This window comes from Schistocerca cancellata, chromosome 4, assembly GCF_023864275.1.
Source record: "Schistocerca cancellata isolate TAMUIC-IGC-003103 chromosome 4, iqSchCanc2.1, whole genome shotgun sequence".
Taxonomy (NCBI): Eukaryota; Metazoa; Arthropoda; class Insecta; order Orthoptera; family Acrididae; genus Schistocerca; species Schistocerca cancellata.
The window spans coordinates 381825568-381849471 of record NC_064629.1 but is presented as its reverse complement, the minus strand read 5'-3'; the positions used below and the strand labels follow the sequence as shown (position 1 = coordinate 381849471).

At 42.5% G+C, this 23904-nt stretch overlaps 1 protein-coding gene across 1 annotated transcript in view; it reads left to right on the top strand.

The window, feature by feature from the left end:
- Nucleotides 1–23904, top strand: part of LOC126183812 (cytosolic 10-formyltetrahydrofolate dehydrogenase) — a 149647-nt gene that overhangs the window by 16546 nt on the left and 109197 nt on the right. The window contains exons 2-3 of the mRNA XM_049926060.1: nucleotides 18939–19080; nucleotides 21176–21410. Coding sequence (XP_049782017.1) covers nucleotides 18939–19080; nucleotides 21176–21410 — 377 coding nt within the window. The remainder of the gene's footprint in view (nucleotides 1–18938; nucleotides 19081–21175; nucleotides 21411–23904) is intronic.

The following is a 23904-nucleotide window of genomic DNA, read 5'->3' as shown; positions in this document are numbered from 1 at the left end:
TGACAAAGTTCAACTTCCATTGAACATAATAGCAGGCTATGAGATAATTTCCTTTCGGCCTTACATCCCAAACCCTACGCGTTGCTATCGGTCTCAGCAGTTCAATCATACCAGCCAGTCCTGTTCCAATCTGGCCAAATGCGTTACGTGTGGCAAAGATGCCCATGAGGGTGCTTGTCCACCTTCATCCCCTCGTTGCATCAACTGTATAGGTGACCATGCTACTTCCTCTTGTGATTGCCCCATTTTTAAAGACGAACGGCTCATTCAGGAAATCAGAGTGAAGGAAAAGGTGTCGACCTTTGCTGCTCAAAATCTATTCGCCAGTCGAAAGCCCACTGTGCCTCACACAGGTAAATACAGAACTGTCCTTGCCTCTCCTCGGCCAACAAAGCAGGCAGCCACGCAGACTTGTTATCTCACCTTTAGTGCCACGGTCGTCAGATCAACCAGCGCAAAGATCGCCCGTTCAACATCCCCACTCTCACCTGCTCACTCTATGGCCATCACCCTTCATCGGGATGGGGTTCTGCTAAATCTCGAGCCCCAAAATCAGACATCCGGAGTTCCAAAAAAGAGCCTACTCGTGAAGATTTTTTACGTACCCCACCTTCACAACCATCGGTTCCTCCTTCATCTCAACGTCCAGTTTCCAAGAAGGCAAATAAGAAACCCAGTTCCTCTCCTTCTCCCCCATGGTGTGTTTCATCTACAGCACCACCTGGCGGTAACCGCCCTTGGCCATCTTCTGTGTTGCCGAGGCGCACTGCTGCCGGCCGATCAACTGGCTGATCGCTGGTGGCAGGAGCTGCTCCCGGACAACCTATGGATGAGGATCTTCTGCCTTCAGCTGATAGCCGTTCCACGCTGTCGGTCACAAGGTCTGAGCAGTCGTTGAGTTGAGGGCAACCTTGGTCACATTCTTCCTTTTTCTGTCCACCCAATGTCCATTATCCATTGGAATATCCGTGGCATTCGAGCCAATCAGGATGAATTGTCGATCCTCTTACGATCCTACTTGCCGGTCATCTTCTGTCTTCAGGAAACAAAGCTGCATCCCCATGATCACTTTGTTCTCCCCCATTTTCAGTCAGTCCGATTTAATCTCCCCTCAGTTGAAGGCACTCCAGCACATGGAGGACTCATGATTATTCTCCATGATACTGTCCATTATCACCCAATCCCCTTAAACAGTTCCTTCCAAGCCGTCACTGTCCGTCTTTCCCTTTCTGGATACACCTTCTCTCTTTTTACTGTATACATTCCATCGTCCACACCAATGGCAAGAGCTGATATCCTTCATCTTCTTGGTCAGCTTCTGCCTCCCTATTTGCTGGTTGAGGACTTCAATGCCCACCACCTGTTTGGGGATCTCCACTTCCTTGTCCGTGCGGCTCACTATTGATAGACGTCTTCCACCAAGCGGATCTTGTTTGCCTCAATACTGAGGACCCTACATTTTTGTCTGCCTCCACGATAAATTTCTCTCATTTGGACCTTGCAGTCGGTACTGTTCCGCTAGCTCGGCGCTTCGAATGGTTCGCTCTTGCTGATACACACTCCAGTGACCACTTTCCATGTGTCCTTAGATTGCAGCCACCAACTGCCATATATGCACCCGAGACGCTGGAAGTTTGCCCAAGCCGATTGGACACTCTTTTCGTCTCTAGCGACATTCGATGACCATCACTTTCCTAGCATCGACGATGAGGTCACTCATATTACAGAAGTTATTCTTACATCTGCGGAACGTTCAATACCTCGCACTTCCGAATTGCCCCGACGCCCCCCAGTTCCTTGGTGGAACGAGGCATGCCGAGACGCAATATGTGAGCGGCGATGTGCTCTTCGCGTTTTCCGCCACCATCCTACTTTGGCCAACTGTATCCGCTATAAGCAGTTCCATGCGCGATACCGTCACGTCATCCGTGATAGCAAGAAGGCAAGCTGGGACTTCTTTACTAGCTCATTTAACACCTTCACTCCCTCCTCGGAAGTTTGGAGTCAGATTCGACGGTTATCTGGTGCACCTATTAGTTTCTCCGCGGTCTCTGGGCTCACTGTTGCGCATGATAAATTAGTGGACCCTGTCGAAATTTCTAACTCATTGAACACCTGCCCAATGCGGTTTCTGAAAGCATTGTTCTGCAGTTGACCATCTTGTTGCTCTCTCCACTTATATCATGAACAATTTTCTCAGGAAACGCCAAACAGTAGCAATATTTTTTGATCTGGAGAGAGCATACGATGCCTATTGGAGGACAGGCATCCTCTGCACGCTGTTCTCTTTGGGCTTTCGAGATCGGCTGCCCCTTTTTCTTCGTGAATTTATGGCAGAGTGCACATTTAGAGTGCAGGTGAACACTACTCTCTCCTGTACTTTCTCCCAAGAAAACGGGGTACCCCAGGGCTCCGTGCTAAGTGTTGTACTGTTTGCCATTGCCATCAATCCAATTATTGATTGTCTCCTTCCTGATGTCTCGGGCTCCCTCTTTGTGGACGATTTTGCAATCTACTACAGCTCTCAACGGACCAACCTTCTTGAACGACGTCTTCAAGGATGTCTCAATCGCCTCCACTCTTGGAGCATCGAAACCGGCTTCCGCTTTTCTCCCAGTAAGACCGTCTGTGTTAATTTTTGGCATCATACGGAGTTTCTTCTGCCTTCCTTACATCTAGGCCCTGTCAACCTTCCATTCGCGGATGTCGCAAACTTCTTGGGTCTTATGTTTGACAGAAAACTGTGCTGGTCTTCCCACATTTCCTATCTTTTGGCTTGCTGTCTGTGATCCCTCAACATCCTCCGTGTCCTGAATGGCACTTCCTGGGGAGCGGACTGAGTGGTCCTTTTCAACCTCTATTGCGCCTTAATGCGCTCAAAATTTGACTATGGAAGCATAGTTTACTCCTCTGCTCGGCCGTCTGTTCTTTGGCGTCTCGACTCTGTCCACCACCGTGGATTACATTTAGTGTCTGGAGATTTTTACACCGGCCCTGTGGAAAGCATTTATGCTGAGACTGCTGAACCTCCACTGTCCAATCGGCAAGCTGTCCTTCTTCGTCGTTATGCTAGCCATCTGTCTTCCACGCCTGCAAATCCGGCCCATGACATTTTTTTCGACACCTCCTTGGATTTAGGGTATGCAGGCCGCCCTTCCTCCCTACTTCCACAGAGAGTCCGCTTCCGTCAACTGCTCCATTCTCTTTCCTGCCGCTTTCCGAAAACCTTCTTGACAACTTGGGGTACAGCACCGCCTTGGCTCCGTCCCCGGATCTGCCTGCTCCGTGACCTTTGTCAATTTCCCAAGGATGGTACCCCTACACTTGTTTACCGTCGGGCATTTGCTGCTCTATGTGCACAAATGACGGACGCCACATTTATTTACACCGACGGCTCGAAAACATCCTTAGGTGTAGGGAGTGCCTATATTGTTGGCGACACCCCAAATCGCTTTCGACTTCCCGACCAGTGTTCGGTTTATACTGCGGAGCTTTACGCTGTTCTCCAGGCTGTCCACTACATCCGCCGCCATCAGCAGATACAGTACGTTATCTGCTCAGATTCTCTCAGCTCTCTCCTCAGTCTCCAAGCCCTTTACCCTGTGCACCCTCTGGTCCACCGGATTCAGGACTGTCTGCGCTTGCTCCACCTGGGGGGCGTCTCGGTGGCGTTCCTCTGGCTCCCGGGACACGCTGGTATCTGTGGGAATGAGGCGGCCGATATGGCGGCCAAGGCTGCAGTCTCTCTTCCTCGGCCAGCTATTCAGTCGCTTCCCTTCACCGATCTACGGAGCGGTTTATGTCGCCAAGTTGCTCATTTATGGCATGCGCATTGGTCAACACTTCCCCGTAATAAATTGCGGGAAGTGAAAGCCCTTCCTTGCGCTTGGACCTCTTCCTCCCGAACGCGTCGTCGGGAGGAGGTAATTTTAGCTAGACTCCGGATAGGGCACTGTCTTTTTAGCCATAGACATCTTTTAAGCGGTGATCCTCCTCCACTCTGTCCCCACTGCTCTCAGCCGTGGACGGTCAGACACCTTTTAATTGAATGCCCCTATTTTAATCAATTACGCTCCCGTCTACAGCTATCACCTGATCTATCGTCAATTTTAGCAGATGACACGCGCTCAGCCGACCGCGTTCTGCAGTTTATTAGTGACAGTGAAGTGACGTCAGTCATTTGAAGTTTTTTTTTTGGGGACACTCACCCCCTGTCTGTAGTGGATTTTTAAGCATTCTTTCTACATTTAGTTTCTCCAATTTTATGAGTTTGTTCCCATTGCTGCTGGTTTTCAATTTCGGTTTTTTACTGTCTTAAGTCACGGGCTGGGCGCTAATGACCATAGAAGTTTTGCACCCTAAAACCACAAAAAAAAAAAAAAAAAATCCTCCGTGTCCTGAATGGCACTTCCTGGGGAGCGGACTGAGTGGTCCTTCTCCACCTCTATTGCGCCTTAATGCGCTCAAAATTTGACTATGGAAGCATAGTTTACTCCTCTGCTCGGCCGTCTGTTCTTTGGCGTCTCGACTCTGTCCACCACCGTGGATTACATTTAGTGTCTGGAGATTTTTACACCGGCCCTGTGGAAAGCATTTATGCTGAGACTGCTGAACCTCCACTGTCCATTCGGCAAGCTGTCCTTCTTCGTCGTTATGCTAGCCATCTGTCTTCCACGCCTGCAAATCCGGCCCATGACATTTTTTTCGACACCTCCTTGGATTTAGGGTATGCAGGCCGCCCTTCCTCCCTACTTCCACAGAGAGTCCGCTTCCGTCAACTGCTCCATTCTCTTTCCTTCCACTTTCCTAAAACTTTCTTGACAACTTGGGGTACAGCACTGCCTTGGCTCCAACCCCGGACCTGCCTGCTCCGTCACCTTTGTCAGTTTCCCAAGGATGGTACCCCTTCTCTTGCTTATCGTCGGGCATTTGCTGCTCTATGCGCACAAATGAAGGATGCCACATTTACTTACACTGATGGCTCAAAAACATCGTTTGGTGTAGGGAGTGCCTATATTGTTGGCAACACCTCCAATCGATTTCAGCTTCCCGACCAGTGTTCGGTTTTTACTGCGGAGCTTTACACTGTTCTCCAGGCTGTCCAATACATCCGTCGCCATCAGCGGATACAGTGTGTTATCTGCTCAGATTTGCTCAGCTCTTCCCTCAGTCTCCAAGCTCTCTACCCTGTCCACCATCTGGTCCACCGGATTCAGGACTGCCTCCACTTGGGGGGCATCTCTGTGGCGTTCCTCTGGATCCCAGGACATGTTAGTATCTGTGGAAATGAGGCGGCAGATATAGCGGCCAAGGCTGCAATCTCTCTTCTTCAGCCAGCTATTGGCATGATTCCCTTCGCCGATCTGCGGAGTGTTTTATGTCGTCGTGTTGCTCTTTTATGGCAACACTTCCCAATAATAAATTGCGGGACGTGAAAGCTCTTCCCTGTGCTTGGACCTCTTCCTCCCGAACTCGTTGTCGGGAGGAGGTAATTTTAACTAGACTCTGGATAGCGCACTGTCTTTTTAGCCATCGACATCTTTTAAGTGGCGATCCTCCCCCACTCTGTCCCCACTGCTCTCAGCTGTAGACGGTGAGACACCTTTTACTTGAGTGCCCCTATTTTACTCTGTTACACGCCCGTCTACAGCTGTCACCTGATATATCTTCCATTTTAGCAGATGACACGCGCTCAGCCGATCGCGTTCTCGAGTTTATTAGTGCCAGTGAGATGACGTCAGTCATATGAAGCTCTTTTTGGGAACAAACAACCCCCCTTCTATAGTGGTTTTTTAAACTTTCCTTCTGTTTTTAGTTTCCCCAATTTTTTGAGTTTCATTCCCATTGCTGCTGGTTTCCAGTTTCATTTTTTACCTTATCCTAAGTCACAGACTGGGCACTAATGACCGTAGCAGTTTTGCGCCCTAAAACCATAAACAAAATTAAAAAAAGCCTCACCAACATTCTTTTTAAGCTGTTAGAACGTATGGTAAGTTGGCAGTTGTGTTACATTCTTTTTAAGCTGTTAGAACGTATGGTAAGTTGGCAGTTGTGTTGGGTCCTGGAGTCATATGGCCTACTGGCTCCATGCCAGGGCAGTTTCCACCATGGTCACTCCACCATTGATAATCTAGTTTCCCTTGAGTCTGCCATCCAAACAGCCTTTTCCAAATGCCAACACCTGGTTGCTGTCTTTTTTGATTTACGAAAAGCTTAAGACACGACCTGGCGACATCATATCCTTTCCACATTATATACCTGCTCCTGATTTTTATCCAAAATTTCCTATCGCTCCATACTTTCCATGTCCAAGTTGGTGCCTCCCATAGTTCCCCTCCTATCCAGGAGAATGGTGTCCCGCAGGCCTCTGTATTGAGTGTCTCTCCATTTTTAGTGGCCATTAACGGTCTAGCAGCAGCTGTCGGGCCGTCGGTCTCACCTTCTTTGTATGCAGACGACTTCCGCATTTCATACTGCTCCTCCAGTACTGGTTTTGCCAAGCGGCGCCTACAGGGAGCCATCTACAAGGAGCAGTCATGGGCTCTAGCCCACTGCTTCCAGTTTTCATCTGCAAAGTCCTGTGTCGTGCACTTCTGTCGGCGTTCTACCGTTCATCTGGAACCAGAACTTTACCTTAATGATGATCCACTCACTGTAGTGGAGACATATCGATTCTTAGGACTGGTTTCCTATGCCCGATTGATGTGGCTTGCTCATCATGATCAGCTGAAGTGGAAGTGCTGGCAGCATCTCAATACCCTCCGCTGCCTGAGCAGCACTAACTGGGGTGGAGATCGCTCTACGCTGCTGCAGCTCTACAGAGCCCTTATTCAATCCCGCCTTAACTGTGGGAGTCTGGTTTATAATTCGGCAGCACCCTCAGCATTGCGTTTACTCAACGCAATGCACCACTGTGGCGTTCGACCGGCAACAGGAGCTTTTAGGACGAGTCCGGTGACCAGTGTCCTGGTGGAGGCTGTAGTCCCTCCATTGGAAGTTAGACATGCACAGCTGCTCACCTATTACACTGCACACATTCATAGTTCTCCTGAGCATCTGAATTATCGTCTCCTTTTCCCATCCACGGCAGTTCATCTCCCACATCGGAGGCGCAGGTCAGGGCTTAAGATTGTCGTTCGTGTCCGATCTCTTCTATCTGAAGTGGAGTCCTTGCCTTTACCACCTATACTAGAGGTCCATTCACGTACACCTCCATGGTGTACACCTAGGCCAAAGCTTCGCGTGGACCTTTCACATGGTCCTAAGGACTCAGTTAACCCTGCAGCTCTCTGCTGTCATTTCCTCTAAATTCTTGACATGTACCGGGACCATGAAGTTGTTTACACTGACGGCTTCATGGCTGATGGTCATGTTGGCTTCACATATGTTCATGGAGGACATATTGAACAGCACTCATTGCCAGATGGTTGCAGTGTTTTCACTGCAAAGCTGGTGGCCATATCTCATGCTCTAGAGTGCATCCACTCATGCCTTGGTGAGTCGTTTCTTCTCTGTACTGACTCCTTGAGCACCCTACAAGCTATTGACCAGTGCTACCCTCTCCATCCTTTGGTAGTGACCATCTAGGAGTCCATCTATGCTCTGGAAAGGTCCAGTTGTTCTGTGGTTTTTGTGTGGACCCCAGGCTGTGTCGGAATCCAAGGAAATGAACTTGCTGACCAAACAGGCTACATAGAAACCACTTCTGGAGATCGGCATCCCTGTAACTGACCTGCGATCATTATTATGCCACAAAGTTTTTCAGCTTTGGGAGATGGAGTGGCATAATCTCAGTACGCACAACAAACTGCATGCTCTTAAGGAGACTACGAATGCGTGGAAGATCTCCATGCCTGCCTCTCACAGGGACTCTGTGGTTCTCTGCCAGTTCCGCATTGGCCATATGTGGCGGCTAACACATGGCTATCTCCTCCATTGCAAGGACCCACTTTGGTGTCACTGTCTCTCACATATGACTGTCGTCCACATCTTGCTGGACTGCCCACTTTTAGCCACTCTGTGGTGGACTTTTAACCTTCCCAGCACCCTACCTTCAGTGTTGGGTGACAATGCCTGAACAGCAAATTTAGTTTTATGTTTTATTCATGAGGGGGTTTTTATCATACCGTCTGAGGGTGGGCATTTAGCCTTCTCTCTGAGGTCGCCACTCTCCCTCCGTTTTAACTCTGCCGCACTTTCTTTGCATTTATTTGTCTTGGTGGTTGTCTTTTACCTACATGTGTTCATCTCACCTTGTCTTTGTGGGGTGGACATTTTAATGTGTTACAGAGTGGCTGGCTCATCCTCTTTTATTATTGTGATCAGCCAGCCCAGTCCATATGCTCTGTTTTAATACCTTCTTCCACTTTTCCTTCTGGTGTATGTTTCCTCCATTTTTTGTTCATTTTATTTGTTTTCTTTTTAGGTGTGGTATTGGGCGTTTTTGTACCTTGTACCTTGAGCCTTGCTTGCATCAGGAAAAAGGGACTGATGACCCTGTAGTTTGGTCACTTTATACCACAAACCAACCAACCAATCAATTAGACTTCAGGCTAATAATTCCAAATTCTGTAATTGTTTCACTGACTATCTCTCAGACCGCTGGTCTGAGGGGTTATATGCTACTCTGTGTGATGTTGTTCTTGTCCTGTGTCAGCTCATGAGATTTTCAGGTTCCATTGAATATTGAATGTCTTGTGCCATCCAGAACATTCTCCAGAAAGTCATTGGCTTCTACCATGTACTGTATCTGCCAAGTGCAGCCTATGCCTTATTTTCTAAGTTGGCTAACTCGAAGTTGTGCTTCTGTTGATAATAGTATTTGAAGTACAGTTCAATCAGAGTTTTCTCTGGAATTATTGGGAATTGTCGGCAGCCCTCTGTCCAATGCCTTAAATGTTATCTTCGCATACACAGAAATCAAATAATCGTCGTTGGCTGTACCTGTACCTTCACTGGTTTATACTCATGCTTGCTATATTTTAGAGATGTGAATATTTTGTGCATAGACAACAGTATAGCTTCGCTATGCACGTATCTCTGTGTGGATCCTCCAAGAAGAACAAATGTTGCCAGATTACATTGTTCGATCCCCCTTGCAGTAGCAGGGGCTAGAATAAACTCACAGTGTCATGGCAGGATTTGGGGTAGGAGATGGAAGTGGGGGAGCGGTGGGGTGGGGTTGTTGTGTACCCTTACAGTTGTAGCCCCTGACATCGCATGGATTGCACTGCTGATGCCTGAGCTGTAACCTCCACATTTTTGCTGCAATCTGGGGCACTAGGACTGTGGGCAATGGGTACTAAGCTAAGTAGCCTTTGTCGTGACAGGGTGACACTTATGGGGTGAGCTTTCAGAGTGAGTAGTATTGTGATCTGCAATGAAATGTACCAAATGTAGCTATACCAATGGCTGTGCCAGTATGGCCGTCTCAGCAGACAGAAAGCAAGATTTTAATGCAGAGGCTTACAACCTCATGGAATATCCATTTTTGAGCCTACACAATGAGATCAGAATCGGGCAAGGAGAAATGGAGGTTGATACTTCACCCAATTTTTGTTATGCTCCCGAACTGACAGACACTCTTTTGCAATGACAAATCCTCTGTTTTTCATTGAAAATATTGACCATAACTTTGGACAAGTTGCTGAATAGAGAAAATGAGAAATTTATTTTTGTTGATAAAGCTTTGAATGCCAACCAATTGCAGGCACTTCAGGCCTATGATAAGCATGGAGATGTATCAGTTACTCTCTCTCTCCCTATAAACTCAATAGGATTCAAGGTGTTCTCTTCCAACGGAACCTCGTCACAAACAGATGAACTGAATGCTGCTTGCTGAGTCCGTTTTGTTTATTGCATCCAGAGAGGATGGAAGGATCATAGGGTAGACACTGAAGCTTTCAATGGAAATATTTTACCTGAGAAAGTTGGGTTCATGGTTTATAGGCGTGATGTCCAGCCCTATTTTCCTCCTCTTATGTGATGTTTTAGATGCCAGAGGTTTGGGTACATGTTCTCTCTCTGTACTAATGAGGCTACTTGTGGGACATGCAGAAGGACAATTCAAGAAGACAGCCCTTGTGAACAAGCCCCTACATGTGTAACCTGCCCAGAATACCATCCACCTTATTGCCGACATGTTAAGTTTTCAACAGGAAGAAAAAAATCTAAGACTATATAACATTTGACCACCTGTCTTATCAAGATGGTGAGAAAAAGTTTAAATGACTCAACTCAATCAATATGATGTCAAACTTTGCAAATATCATGTCAAAATCCACATCTAGAGCATTGACAGAGTCTGACAGTAATTCCTAGTCCCAGCCAAATGCCAATGCCTGTTTTATAGATGGGGGAAGGACAGCAGCTCATTTGACACCCAAACCTGTAGTAGCAATGGTGAGCCCCTCTTCAGTGAAACTAGAGATGCCTCCTCCTCCTCCATGAGGGAAGAGGACACCTATCTAGGTGCTCTCCTCCTAGCATGAAACAGATCAGCAGTCTACCACCAACCAGTGGCTGACAGAGCCACAGGCTGTAGGCCAAGAAGCATTGACAGGAAAATCCTCACAAAAACCAAAATCTCACAGGGACAAGAAGGAAAAATCGAAAGTTAAACCAAATTCTACTGCTCTGTTCGATTGCTGCCCCCCACCTCCCGAGATATCGAGCTTATGTATACTGATAAAGAATCATACATTCAGGTGAAAAATGACTTATCAGCAAAGTTATTTGTATTCCAATTTACCCTTCATGGCTTTCTGACATTCCTTCAGTGGAACTGTAATGACTACCACCACCACATGGTCAAACTCCATTAATTAATGACCACTTAATCAACAGTTGGCATGGCACTTCTGGAGAAACAATTCTCAGAAAGCCAACTCCCTACTATTAATACATTCAGCACTACACCTGTATGCCTTATGAGTGCGCACGTATTGACCGTGCCGATGGTGCCCCTATCCTGCATTCACAGCTTTTCGATCCACTGAAACATTTTTTCTCACATGCTATATGACTGCTAGCTGTAGGATAGCCATAGTAGTTCATATTTTGACCACTGGATGTAACAGAAATTGATTTACAAGTGTGCCTTTACTAATGTGTTGTATGAACATCAGACACTGGTTGTCAAAATTGTCATGAAGAACAGAAAGGGCCTACCAACAAGTTTCAAAACACGAAAGCAGAAACAAAATGAAATATTCTGTTTTTGAGGAAGGATCCTATTCTAATGCTGGAAAAATAAGCATGATGTATATTTCCTCTCCACAAAACATCAGCCAGTCATGAAAGAGGTTCTGTTTGATCAAAAGGAGGTTTTACAGAAACAATGAAGCCAAACGTTGTCATAGATTATAGCATGATCAAGACTGATGTAGATTGTGTCAATCACCTGTACAGCTGTTACCCATTAGCAAGCAAAACAGTGAAGCAGTGCGAAAAACTTTTCTTTCGCATTTTCTAATGGCTATTGTGAATTGTTTTATTTTGTTCAAGGATGTCACCAAGCAAAAGATATATCTAATGGTATTTATTAAAGAAGTTAGCATAGACTTGGTAGCTGCAGGAGTCATTGGAACCAACACCAACCTCTAGCCTAGATAGAAATTTTGGTTACCGTTTTCAAGAAAAAGTACCACCCACTGCTCCCAAAGTAAACACCATGTTCTACTGTGAAGTTTGTTCTGACAAAGGAAAGAGAGAGACTGGCAATCAGATAAGGAAAGAAAGTAGGTGGTGGTACAATGACTGCAATGCTGGACTTCTATGTACCACAATGTTTTCAAGACTACCAATTAGAAGTAAATTATGTATAAATTGCATGTAATAATTTTTTGTCATAAAATACGAAATAAATACTCACTTGTGAAGATTTTTGTTTTTATTTGTAATTGAAATCTTTGTGAGAAAATGTACAACTTTTGCCAGGGGTTGGGGGAGTTGTTTCATGTTTTGAGTAACACTAATACACCAGTGATATATATATATATATATATATATATATATATATATATATATATATATATATAAGATGATGAGACTTACCAAACAAAAGCGCTGGCAGGTCGATAGATACACAAACATACACACAAAATTCTAGCTTTCGCAACCAATGGTTGCCTCGTCAGGAAAGAGGGAAGGAGAGGGAAAGACAAAAGGATATGGGTTTTAAGGGAGAGGGTAAGGAGTCATTCCAATCCCTTTCTTTGCCTTTGCCTTTACAAATGTCTGCTTGTGTCTGTGTATATGCGGATGGATATGTGTGTGTGTGTGTGTGTGTGTGTGTGTGTGTGTGTGTGTGTGTGTGTGTGTGTGTGTACCTGTCCTTTTTTCCTCCTAAGGTAAGTCTTTCCGCTCCCAGGATTGGAATGACTCCTTACCCTCTCCCTTAAAACCCATATCCTTTTGTCTTTCCCTCTCCTTCCCTCTTTCCTGACGAGGCAACCGTTGGTTGCGAAAGCTAGAATTTTGTGTGTATGTTTGTGTATCTATTGACCTGCCAGCACTTTTGTTTGGTAAGTCTCATCATCTTTCTTTTTACATATATTTTTCCCACGTTGAATGTTTCCCTCTCTCTCTCTCTCTCTCTCTCTCTCTCTCTCTCTATATATATATATATATATATATATATATATATGGAGTTTAAAATGATGCTAGGTGAGTGACTGTTGTTTAATTATTCTTTAAATTTGCTAGAAAATCGCCAGTTCACATATGCTATCAAAGAGGAGAGATATCAGTTTTAAATGCGTTATAAACTACAAATTGTAGTATAAAAATCATGTTAATGCTAAGAGCACATCTGAAGGTCTCTGCCTGCTCATATGCTCTGACAATTTCAGTGAGCATGTCCCACTAACAATTGCATTAGAAGCCATGGCTATTTATGTCTACCTTTCAGTCAGGGTAATAGTATGTACCATCTATATCATGTCACGGGCTGGTGGAACTAGTGGAACAGGTGCCTCCACGCTTCTTCCTACTGGGGAACTTCAGTGCCTACAGTCCTGTATGGGGTAGTGAAACCACATCTAGCAGGAGCCAAGTAATATAACAATTAACTTCAGAACAGGAAGTCTGCTGACTTAACACTGGAGCTGCAACACATTTCAGTATTGGCCATGGAATGTACCCAGCCATGGGTCTCACAGTCTGCAGTGCGAGCATCTTGCCCATGGTAAAGTGGTACATCTGTGTCAGTCTGTGCAACAGCCAGACTTTGTCAAACCACCAATTAATACGACTTACACCATATTTGTCATTTCGTAAAGCCAACTGAGAAGTGTTCATATCCGAACAAAATTTTGAAACCAGTCAAGGGAAGGATATCCAAGGAGTGGTACAAGATACTAGTGAAAGGATTATACACTCTTTGGAAGTAATGACAGATGCCCTATTATTCAGGCCCATTCCACTGGAAATGTGTGCCATTGCAGTGTAAAGAAATAGCTTCAGCTGTGAGAGGGCATTGAGGGACACTTCAATGGCATGAACGCCATCCTTTTGTGGAAAACTTAATAACATTCAAGAGACTTTGAGCAAAGGAAAAAGCATGAGTATTTGGAACAGTGTGTCATCTGAGAGAGCTGGCACCTCATTGTCTCAAGTATGGACTAAATTCAACTGCATTTATGGTCACCTAGTGTCTACAGTAGTCCCTGGCATTTCCCTGTATGGTGACATCTGTACTGATCCTGTTTTTATTACTGAATGTTTTGCAGTGCACTTTACCACAGTGTCCTCATCCAGTAACTACTATCCTAATTTACTAACCTGGGAACACGTGGCAAGTATCACTACTTATCCTTCCATTCATGAGGTCTTGAGTTATATGATGTTCCCTTTAATGAATGGGAGTTCTGCAGTGCATTAGCTGCGTGTCATGACACAGACCATTGACCTGAAAAAATTTCCAATCAAATGCTTAAACACATTAATAACAACAGCACAGAACACACCCTTGGGTTGTTCAACCACATTTGGCAGGAAGGGGAGACCCCCCCCCCCCCTTTTCCCCAATGCCAGGAGAGTATTATTATTCCTATCTTGAAACCAGGAAAAGACCTTCAAATTCTGACTAATTATAGATCAATCTCTTGTATGAACAGGCTGAGTAAATTATTCAAAAGAATGGTCAACTGCTGACTGTGTTGTTGCCTGGAAGCCAGAGGACATTTGTCGCAATTTCAGAGTGGCTTTCGGGCATTCCAGTTCATTACAGATGAACTGATTCATCTGGAATGTGGAGTGCGTGATGCTTCTCTGCATCACCAACATCTAATCACTATGTTCTTTGATGTGCAGAAGGTGTAAGACACCATCTGGTGACATTACGTCCTGTTCACTTTGCATGGGTGGAGCTTCTGGGGCTACTTACCCATTTTATCCAGTATTTCCAACTGTTCCAGGTCCGGATAGGTTCAAACCTCACAATCAATACATACAGGCAACTAGGGCTTTTTGCACATGCCCTTTAGACAGCCTCCTGGTGGAAGCTGGTATTCCACCACTGAACATCAGAGGCCAGAATCTCTTGGCGAATTATGTGGTTACAGTCTGTCAGGTGACTACCAATCTATGTTACTCAAATCTGTTCGCAACCAACAGCTCAGACTGTTTACAGATCACCCAGAAATCAGTAGACTAGCTGGGATATGATTAGAAGCTCCTATGCAAGGACGTCCACCTGCCTCCTCCTTGTCTGTGTTTGTAGAGCTCTCCCGTGGCAACCTCCCCCCCCCCCCCCCCCCCCGTCCCCGTCACATCCCCGGCCCCCTCTCCCCACCCCCTCCCCGTGTGGTATGTAGCCAGTCCTATGATTCAGAAGGATCTGTTTTGTGGCTCTAAGGAAAATGCTGATCCCACCATTCTCAGACACCTATTCCATTTGATTCTCCATGACTACCCAAATGTAACATGCATTTACAAGGATGGATTGCCAGTGACAGGATTGGTTTTGCTTTTGCACAACTAAGGGGCACAAGAAGTATTCTTTGCTGAGTGCATGCAGTATACACATTGCAGAGTTGGTTGCTATATTGTGCACTGTGCAGTAAATCGAAACTCTTGTGCCAAAGGCCTTCCTGGTTTGTAGTGACTTCATGAGCTGCTTACAAGGCATATCTCTTTGCTACCCCAGAAAGTTTTTGGTCGGCGACTTCCAAGACCTATTATTTGGCCTCCACAGCTCCAAAATGACAGTGACATTCATCTGGAAACAAAGCCACATGGGTATTCCGGGAAATGAATTCACTGACAAATTACCTAAAGAAGCAATTGCAGGAGACAAACTTGAATTCTGAGTGCCGGGCACAGACCTATGATAATAACTGTGGCATCAAATTTTGAAAACTTGAGATATGGAATGGCAGGTTACTGGAGCCCTCAACAATCTGAGAACAATTGAGGGAACCACCAAGCTGTGGCGTACTTCTCTCCAGGCATCTCAGAAAGATGCCGTCGTACTATGCCAATTGCTTATCGACCACCCCAGAATTTACAAGAAGTTCCTTTTGCATCTAGAGGACCCCCCTCAAAGCAGCTGTATTGGTCATTTCATGATAGCCCATATTCTTGCAGTGTGAGTCGTACTGGCTGATCTGAGGTGAGCCTTCAACCTGTATACCTCCCTACCCAAGATCCTTGCAGATGATGGGATAGCAGCTAACAGTCTTACATTTCCTAAGGGAAAGTGGATTTATAATAAAATTTAATGGACCTCAGTGTTAGCTGTCAGGGGTGGATTTGGAGGGGGGCATCTCTTGCTGCAGCATGTATTTTATTTGTCCAAGAGTTTAAGATAACTAACTCTGTAGTCCATCCGGTCATTATTTTCTCACCCCATTTTAGTAGTCTAGAGTATGATGACACTTCTTGGTGTGGACTGCAGTGATCAGCTATGGCTTTTAGTTGCCTCGATTTTCTCTCTCTTTTAACCATAATATTCAAGCTAACTGTGATGACAAGGTCACAGACCCTTGAGCTGATAGTTCTCTTTTTCTCATTCTGCATTGTTTTTACACAAATTTCCAGTTCAACAAGCAGCTGATAACCAAGTAGTTCAGTCCCTTCAAACCTGTAATCATCATTATTATGCATTCGTCTTGTCATGTGGGTTCAGGTTCTGGCGTGAAGGTATGAGGTGCCATTGGTTTCATAACACAGATTACCTCTGTTCCACAAAACTGGTATTTTGGACAGAAGACATTACATTTTTGATGTGTTAAAGCTGGTGGCAATGCTCTATCTTCAATGTCTCTGTGACAACATCTTTCAACAAGATAATGTTGCCCAAGTCATACTACCCTACTTTGATACAGAAGATGTGTGATTTTTGCTGTGTTCAGTACATTCTCGAGATCTGTCACCCACTGAAAACATCTGGCCATGGATTGCTGAGACAATGGTTGTCTGCCACTATAATTGATGAACTCTCACTTAGAGTTAAAGCAGCATGGATTGGTGTGCCCATATCTGTCCTCCAGAGCCAGGCACCACCCTTCACTCCAGCAGCAACATCAAGAGTCTACATCATTTGCCTGTTTATTATATTACAATCTTCTAACTATAGGTGGGCTACTTATTTAGTTTTAAATATGTGTGGTGTCTGTTCTTTTGGATCTGTCTGAAAAAACAGACACCATTATTGATCCCACAGCTATACTTATACCCGATGAAGTGAAATGAATTCTGACATTGAAAATATTGGCCATTGAAATGAATTCAATGGCAACAAGTAAGAATTCGTGCAGGACCAGGAACCGAACCTAGATTTCTCGCTGTATGTGAGTGGTGCCTAAATCACTTCGGCTGTCTGAGCATGCTTACCATCCAATGCAAATTCCTGTCTTGTCACACACTACTTAAGAGTGACCCCTGTCAACCATACTTTTGCTCGCAGCATAACGCTGGAGCCCTGAAAAAGAGTTCAGGAGAGAGAGTGCGTCAGCACTGAAATGATCTTAATGGCTGTCAAGCCCTATGTATTTATATATGTATGGTGTCTGTTCTTTAGGACATGTCCAAAATATAATGCTACATTTTAACACTGTTTTTTTTTTTTTAATTTTTGTGATAAAGTGAAGGAAAGGTACAAATATCTAGATCTGGTGAGTAGGCAGCTACGCTGACTTAAAGATGTGCTGCTAACCCACCATCATACAGCCTTATAGCAGCCCTTCCAATCATGGCAGATGATCACTTGAACAGGAGCCCAGTGTCCACAGACAGGAACTTCATGTGGGACTTACTCTTTTTCTGGATCTGAATTTTGAAGTGAGCATAGTTTGCTGGGAGCTTCAGAGGCCTACAGCTTAACCTCTTTCTTATACAACCACTGTGTGCTGCCTGTTTCCCTCCAATATGCCTAATTTGGAGCTGATTATGTCTTAATCTTTTCCTTTTATAGGTGAAAATTATGCCTTGTTATATAAAGTACTTCTGCGTAAATCCAATATGCACCTCAAATTTTCTTAATGTGTTCAATTCAGCTGACATATGTCACTTGGTTTATAAACCTTTCATAAATTATCTCTCACATTATCATGTTTGTTAACAATGACGGGATGATATCTACAAATCTGAAGGGTCAGAGACTATCTAATGCACCTATACTCCTTTTGTAGATGCTGCTAATGTTTGATGGTGTCTTTTTCATCAGCTAATTGCTGATGAGTTTCATCAGATGTATTGGATGATGACAGATTTATGTTGTTATTATTTGAGAAGTTCTACAACCATTTGTGCCAGTTACGCCACTTCACCTATCACTGTCCAAATTGCAATTCAGCACGTCATTGACTCAACATGTAATGATTCTTATTTTAAGAAAAAAATCTGGGATGCTTCTTTCATTCAATCAATTATATGTGCAAGGACTGGAGAAAACTACTTTGAACTTTAGCAAAATGCAAATTATAATCACAAGGACCCTGGGAATGAGTGTAACAGAAATAGCAAGGCTTCTTGAATTTTCACATGCTGAAATCGGTACAATGTAATTGAAGTGGATGGATGATGATGAAACATGTAGAAAATGTCAAAATATTGCATGTCAGTATCTCGTCTGAGAGTATGAATATGTGCACCTTAATTATTCTGTAAAGAACAATAGGCAACCTGTTGCACAACTGACAATTTTTTTTGGGAAAATGACATGCATTTCAGAGTGCTGACAACTTGTACATCACAAATTAATTCTTTATAACTTGAGTGTAAATTATGATAGAAGACCAAATAAGTTTTAGATATTTTAAAAACATATTTGGTGCATTTTAATGGGCAGCATATGTATTCATTACATTAATTGCCATCAATATTATGATCAGATTAACTATTACACTTCTAATTAACCACACAAAACACTCGTTATCCTTGTTTCACAAACTTTGTCATTACTGCACAGCCTAGGTTTCAGGTTATAAGTTCATTTTCTAGTACACATCTGATTCTAAAATTGAGAACCAAGCACAGATAAACATGTGATCTTCTTACTCTTTCAATTATTGACTTAAAACTGTGAAAGTTATCTCTGTTCACAACTTTGACACAGTTACATATGGGTTTACAAATTTCATTAGGACAGTATTTACAATAACTATGACTAAACATACATTGGAGTAGAGCTATACACAGGAATGGAAAATTTTTGTCATTATTTACTCATGAACAAAGGCACCAAAGTTATCCTTCTATGCAGAGGTTGTAACATTGTCTAAAAGGGGTCAGTAATTGAATTACACTTTCAGTCTCATTGGATTTTGATGTATGAGCAGTTGTCATACTGTAATGTTCTGCATGAAAGCAGAACAGTTGTGCTTGCTGTTCATTATATCAACAACAATAGGCCAGTTATAAAATTACAGATGCTGCATAGGCCTACAGTGCACACCTGTAACTTCTAATATTTCATTACAACTTTCTCATTTCAGAGCACTTTCAACAAATTAAAAATTGCTGTGATTGGACAGAGTACATTTGCAGCTGAAGTCTACAGACTTTTGAAGAAAGATGGACACAAAATTGTTGGAGTATTCACAATTCCAGACAAAGGAAACAGGGAAGATCCGTTAGGTATACACATTTTAATGTTTAAACATCCTCACAATACTAGGTTAATGGACAATACTTTAGTAGAACAGAATTACTGATTTTCAGAACCATGATGTTGTTGTTGTTGCATTGTTATTTAGTTTAATGTATGTCCACACATCTAAAACTAATATAAAAGTTAAAAGATGTGTTCATTTATGGTCAAATTTAAAAAATATAAATTGTATGTCACAAGATACAGAATGCTTCTGACAGCATTTGATGATTGATAATAATAGGGGTTCACCAAATAAAAGAGAAAGGAGTATTCTTGCTCATTAATAAAACTCTCCTGAAATCTTAAATGAACAATTTTAGCTTCTCATGAATTGCACCAAGTGCTTTGATGCATCTGCTTTGATGCATCTATTTATTCAATAAGATCACCATTGATTGCTTTTTGATCTCGTATTAGAATAAGAAACCCACTTTCAGTAAAATCAGTAACCGAGATGTGGACATTTTTTCCCGATACACTTGGCAGTAGCTGAAAGAAATCCACTGTCTGTAGGATGGCCTAATTTTTTGATAGAACAGAAAAGAAACACTCTACCTTATCTCCTAGGAATAAGTAATGGAGGAAACCAGATGTAAAAGTGAAAAAAGTGAACAGTGGTAGACAGAAGTAAGACATGAAACTTTTCACAGTTTGCCTAGAAATGCAAAATCCATGTGCAACAAAATCCCCAGATCCTAATCAGACCAAAGAACACTAAAGACTTCTTTCAGTACCCATGGTTAGTTACAGTCTGTGTAACTAACTGTGATGTAAAATTTGTATGGTGTATATACTAATCATCATTGTCCAGGTATGAACTACTTGCAGAGGAGCCAATTATCAAAACATTTGTATGTTTGAGATGACATTAATTTACTACTTGCTTTGCGTACACTATGCACTATGTTGATCATGCATCAAAAGTTAAAACTGTGTGCAAAACCAGGAACTGAACCAAGATACCTGCATTCATAGGCAGTGCTCTGCCATTTGAGCTGCGTGTACATGCTTTGGGCACATTCAGTTAGATGTGATCAATGTTTGAGTGGCTTAAGCATCAGAACACTGCCTTCAAAAGATAAGTACCTGGGTTCGAGCCTTAGTCCTGCACACAGTTTTAAATTGTCACACACAATCATCATGCATTTGATTTGTTAACTGTGTGAAATCTGTGAGTTTTTTTGTACCTTGGGATAATGTTTTTTATATTACTGTGTAATTTATTTGTACTCATCCATCAGTCATCAACTTTTGCTTTCGTCTTAACTTGGAATGTGGACTAATTTGCTCTAAAGCATGACACATTGCTGAACCATCTTCTTCTTATTCTCTCCTCCCTCCCTCCCTCCCTCCCCCCCCCCCCTCTCTCTCTCTCTTTCTCTAAATGTTTTACGTTTGTTCAGTTGACATGTTCTACATCTTAAGGTTTTTGTGAATATGATCTCTGAAACATGTAACTAAATATGATCACTCTCCAAAGTTCATTCATGGGTATTTCAATCTGTCATATTAAGACTGTGTCATTTTTAAGAGTTTTTTGGTCTGTCGTTATACACGGTGTCTAAGAGTCATCCGGAACATTTTCTCAGGTGTTTCAGAAAATGTTTGCAATTTAGCTTTTGCAATATGTAGCTGGAGTAGTATATGTTTTGAGTAATGTAATATTCGTGTTATTAATGGTTAGAATAAAAATGAAAATTAGCACAAAGGCAAAAGGCATTTACTCCACATATGTAAAATTAATTAATAAGCCAAAGTACAAATTTCCACAATGCTTTACATTTTCACGTGATATTCGAACCTTTATTGTATGTTTGGACCTGTTTCATGAGACACTTTGGAGAGATTCTGAATTTAATTGTAGATGTTGTGATGTAGTGTAATTATTAGGAAGTACACTAGTGTACTGCTGTCCCATGTACTGTGCTTGCCAATGCCAAAATTCACTATTCTTGTTTTAATATTAGTTTTGAGTTTAAGTTAAGGTTAACAGTAGTTATGAGCCTTTCATATAATTTGCTCTTCAATTGCTGTGAAATGTTGAAATAACTTTCTAAGAGACCTATTATCAATTTGTAGCATCCACTGCTGCAGCTGATAAGACACCAGTATTCAAAGTTAAAGCATGGAGGAAAGGTGGTCAGCCATTGGCAGAGATAGTGAATAAATATAAAAGTGTAGATGCTGATCTTAATGTGTTGCCATTCTGCTCACAGTTTATTCCTATGGATGTTATTAATCATCCAGATCATAAGAGCATTTGCTATCACCCATCTTTATTACCAAAGCACAGAGGAGTTAGTGCAATAAACTGGTAAGTATGTCTTGTTTTAACTGTTGTTTAATGAATACTTAAGTTGTGAAAGCTTAATTTATTGTTAGATTAGTGTGCTTTAGTGTCTGTTCTGTCCCATTAAATAAACAGATGTTTAAAAAATTATAGGTATCTTCATAATATGGGTATTTTCCTTAGTATAAATGAAATAAATATGAAGGGAAGTTAAAAACCTTGATTGGAGAATATGTCTACGGGAAAGAGACAAAACAGGGAGAGGTGGGACAGCAGTTTATTAATACCATTTGATAATTTGCAAAAGTATTGTGATGTAATGTTTGTGGTACACTCATGTTCACTGCATTGAGATGCACTAGGAATTGCATTTCAACTTTATTACAGATAAAGCTTATATGCAGAGAGTTAGTTAATATATCCTGCATTTTTATGGGCACTGAACCTGAATCAAATATTGGAAAAAGAAAATGTTACATATATGTGTTGTCTTGTAATATTTACTCTTTTGTCAATATCCACTTGGTTCAAGTCTGTTCTGCATCGTTTTTCATTTACACATAGCACAAGTATGGAACTGCATGATGACACGACTTACAGATTCTGCTAATATATCAGCATTGATACAGTTTTAGATTAGGGGAATGTGATTTTAGTTCAAATAGTTTTGTATGGAAAGAGTTATGGGCTGTCAGAGTAAAGAGCACTATTAATTGTGAAGTAGGGATATTGTTGATTTCCTTATATTGATGTAGCTGGATACTTATTTGGCTATGTACCATTTTAGGGAAACATAGTTTATCATCTCATTGTACTACTTTGTTATAAATCCTTGATTCGTTTACACTAATTTCAACAGTATTCAATAAAAATAGAGAAACTGATCCATATAACAACAGATAAAACAGATACAGCTCACACAAGAACTGATACAAAAAGGGTTTCAGGCTCTTACACAATTTGTTTCTCCTCTTTAGCCTCAGAGAAACATGCACACAGGATACTCTGCAAGAAGGGTTGCACATATTACTGAAATTAACTTGAGAGAGTTAGTGTGGTCTCCTGTTGGCAAGGTGCTACGGGAGCTGGTTTCAAGCAGTCATCTGATGGTGGCTGACAGGACATACTCAGATCTAGAGTATTTTTGTAAGGAAGGTTGTATGTAACTAATGACTAAAATACTAGCCCTTCACATCTACCAAACACTCTTTTGTCTTCTGCTGGTAATGAGACAGAGCCATTGGAGCATGCCCTTTCTGCTCATGTGGGAGTCTTTTCTCTTTCAGATTCAGGGCATCCATGGAGGGGAAAGAGGGGTGGTGGTGGTAGACATCCCAATGTCAGGTGCATGTTGACCCCTCTTCAGAAAATAGTGTCATGGGTAGGGAATGACCCAAATGTACATTTTGTGTGTATCATAGGAGGAATTGTCCATAAGGTGGAGGAGGCTGTCCTGGGAGCAACTGACAGTAAAGATTGCACTCAGCTGAACATCATAGCCCACGTTGGCACTTATGACATGGCTGGGTGCTGAAATCAACCAAAGCTCTTTCCAAAGACTGGTAAAAGTGGTGAAGGTAGCCAGACTCACTTGTGAGGTCCCTGCACAGCTGCTGATTTGCAGCATTCTTCTGAGAACTCCTCGGGGCCCTCTGGTCTGGAGCCAAGTGGAGGATCTAAACCAGCAAAGACCACTTACCTTACACCTTTGTGAGCCGCAATCTTATGGAGCTGTTTCAAAGTGAGCCAAATTTTTTTTGGGAGTAGTAATTAACATTAATGAAGAAACACTATTTAAAAAATAACATTATTGAACTATTTTATAACACATCAAGAAATCGGAAGTTACATTTATGATGTGCTTTTTTTAGCGTTTACTTTTGCTGTGAGCTGTTTGAAATGTGGCTGATACTTGGTGAGCACGATTTGTACATGTTCACTTAAATGTTCATCAGATAGAGCAGATTGATAGACTGATATTGAGATTTAGATTTGATAAACTTGAGTGTTGAGTTCAGTGATTCACACATATAAGTGGTCCCAAAAATAGAAATCAGTTATTTGGCACACACTCTTATTAGTGGATATTTTTCCTCTGGAACCTTCTTTCAAAATTCAACAGTTGAACAACCACTATTATTTCAAACCCTTTAGCCCTTCATATTTTTGAAGTTCCAGTAGCTCAAACTGTACAGCCGGTGAATCCTTAATAATTGGCAGTGAAATGGGGCAGCCATCTTCCACATCATCAACAGAGAAAGGATTTTCCAAGAATGAAAATGAAGGTTTAAGTGGCCTTAAATCACTAAACCTATCATTTATTTCTTCAGCAAGGGCAGATGTTCCATTTAATCAATCTTGTATTTGCACCTGAACTAAAGGAAGGCTTTTCTTCGGACATATGAAATGAGTAAATGTTTTAGTCTCAAGGATTTTCCAATAGAGTCTTAATTTTTTATGAAATTTGTACACTGACTGTGGTCAGAGATAAGTTTGTCTCACCCATGTAATGTTGTAT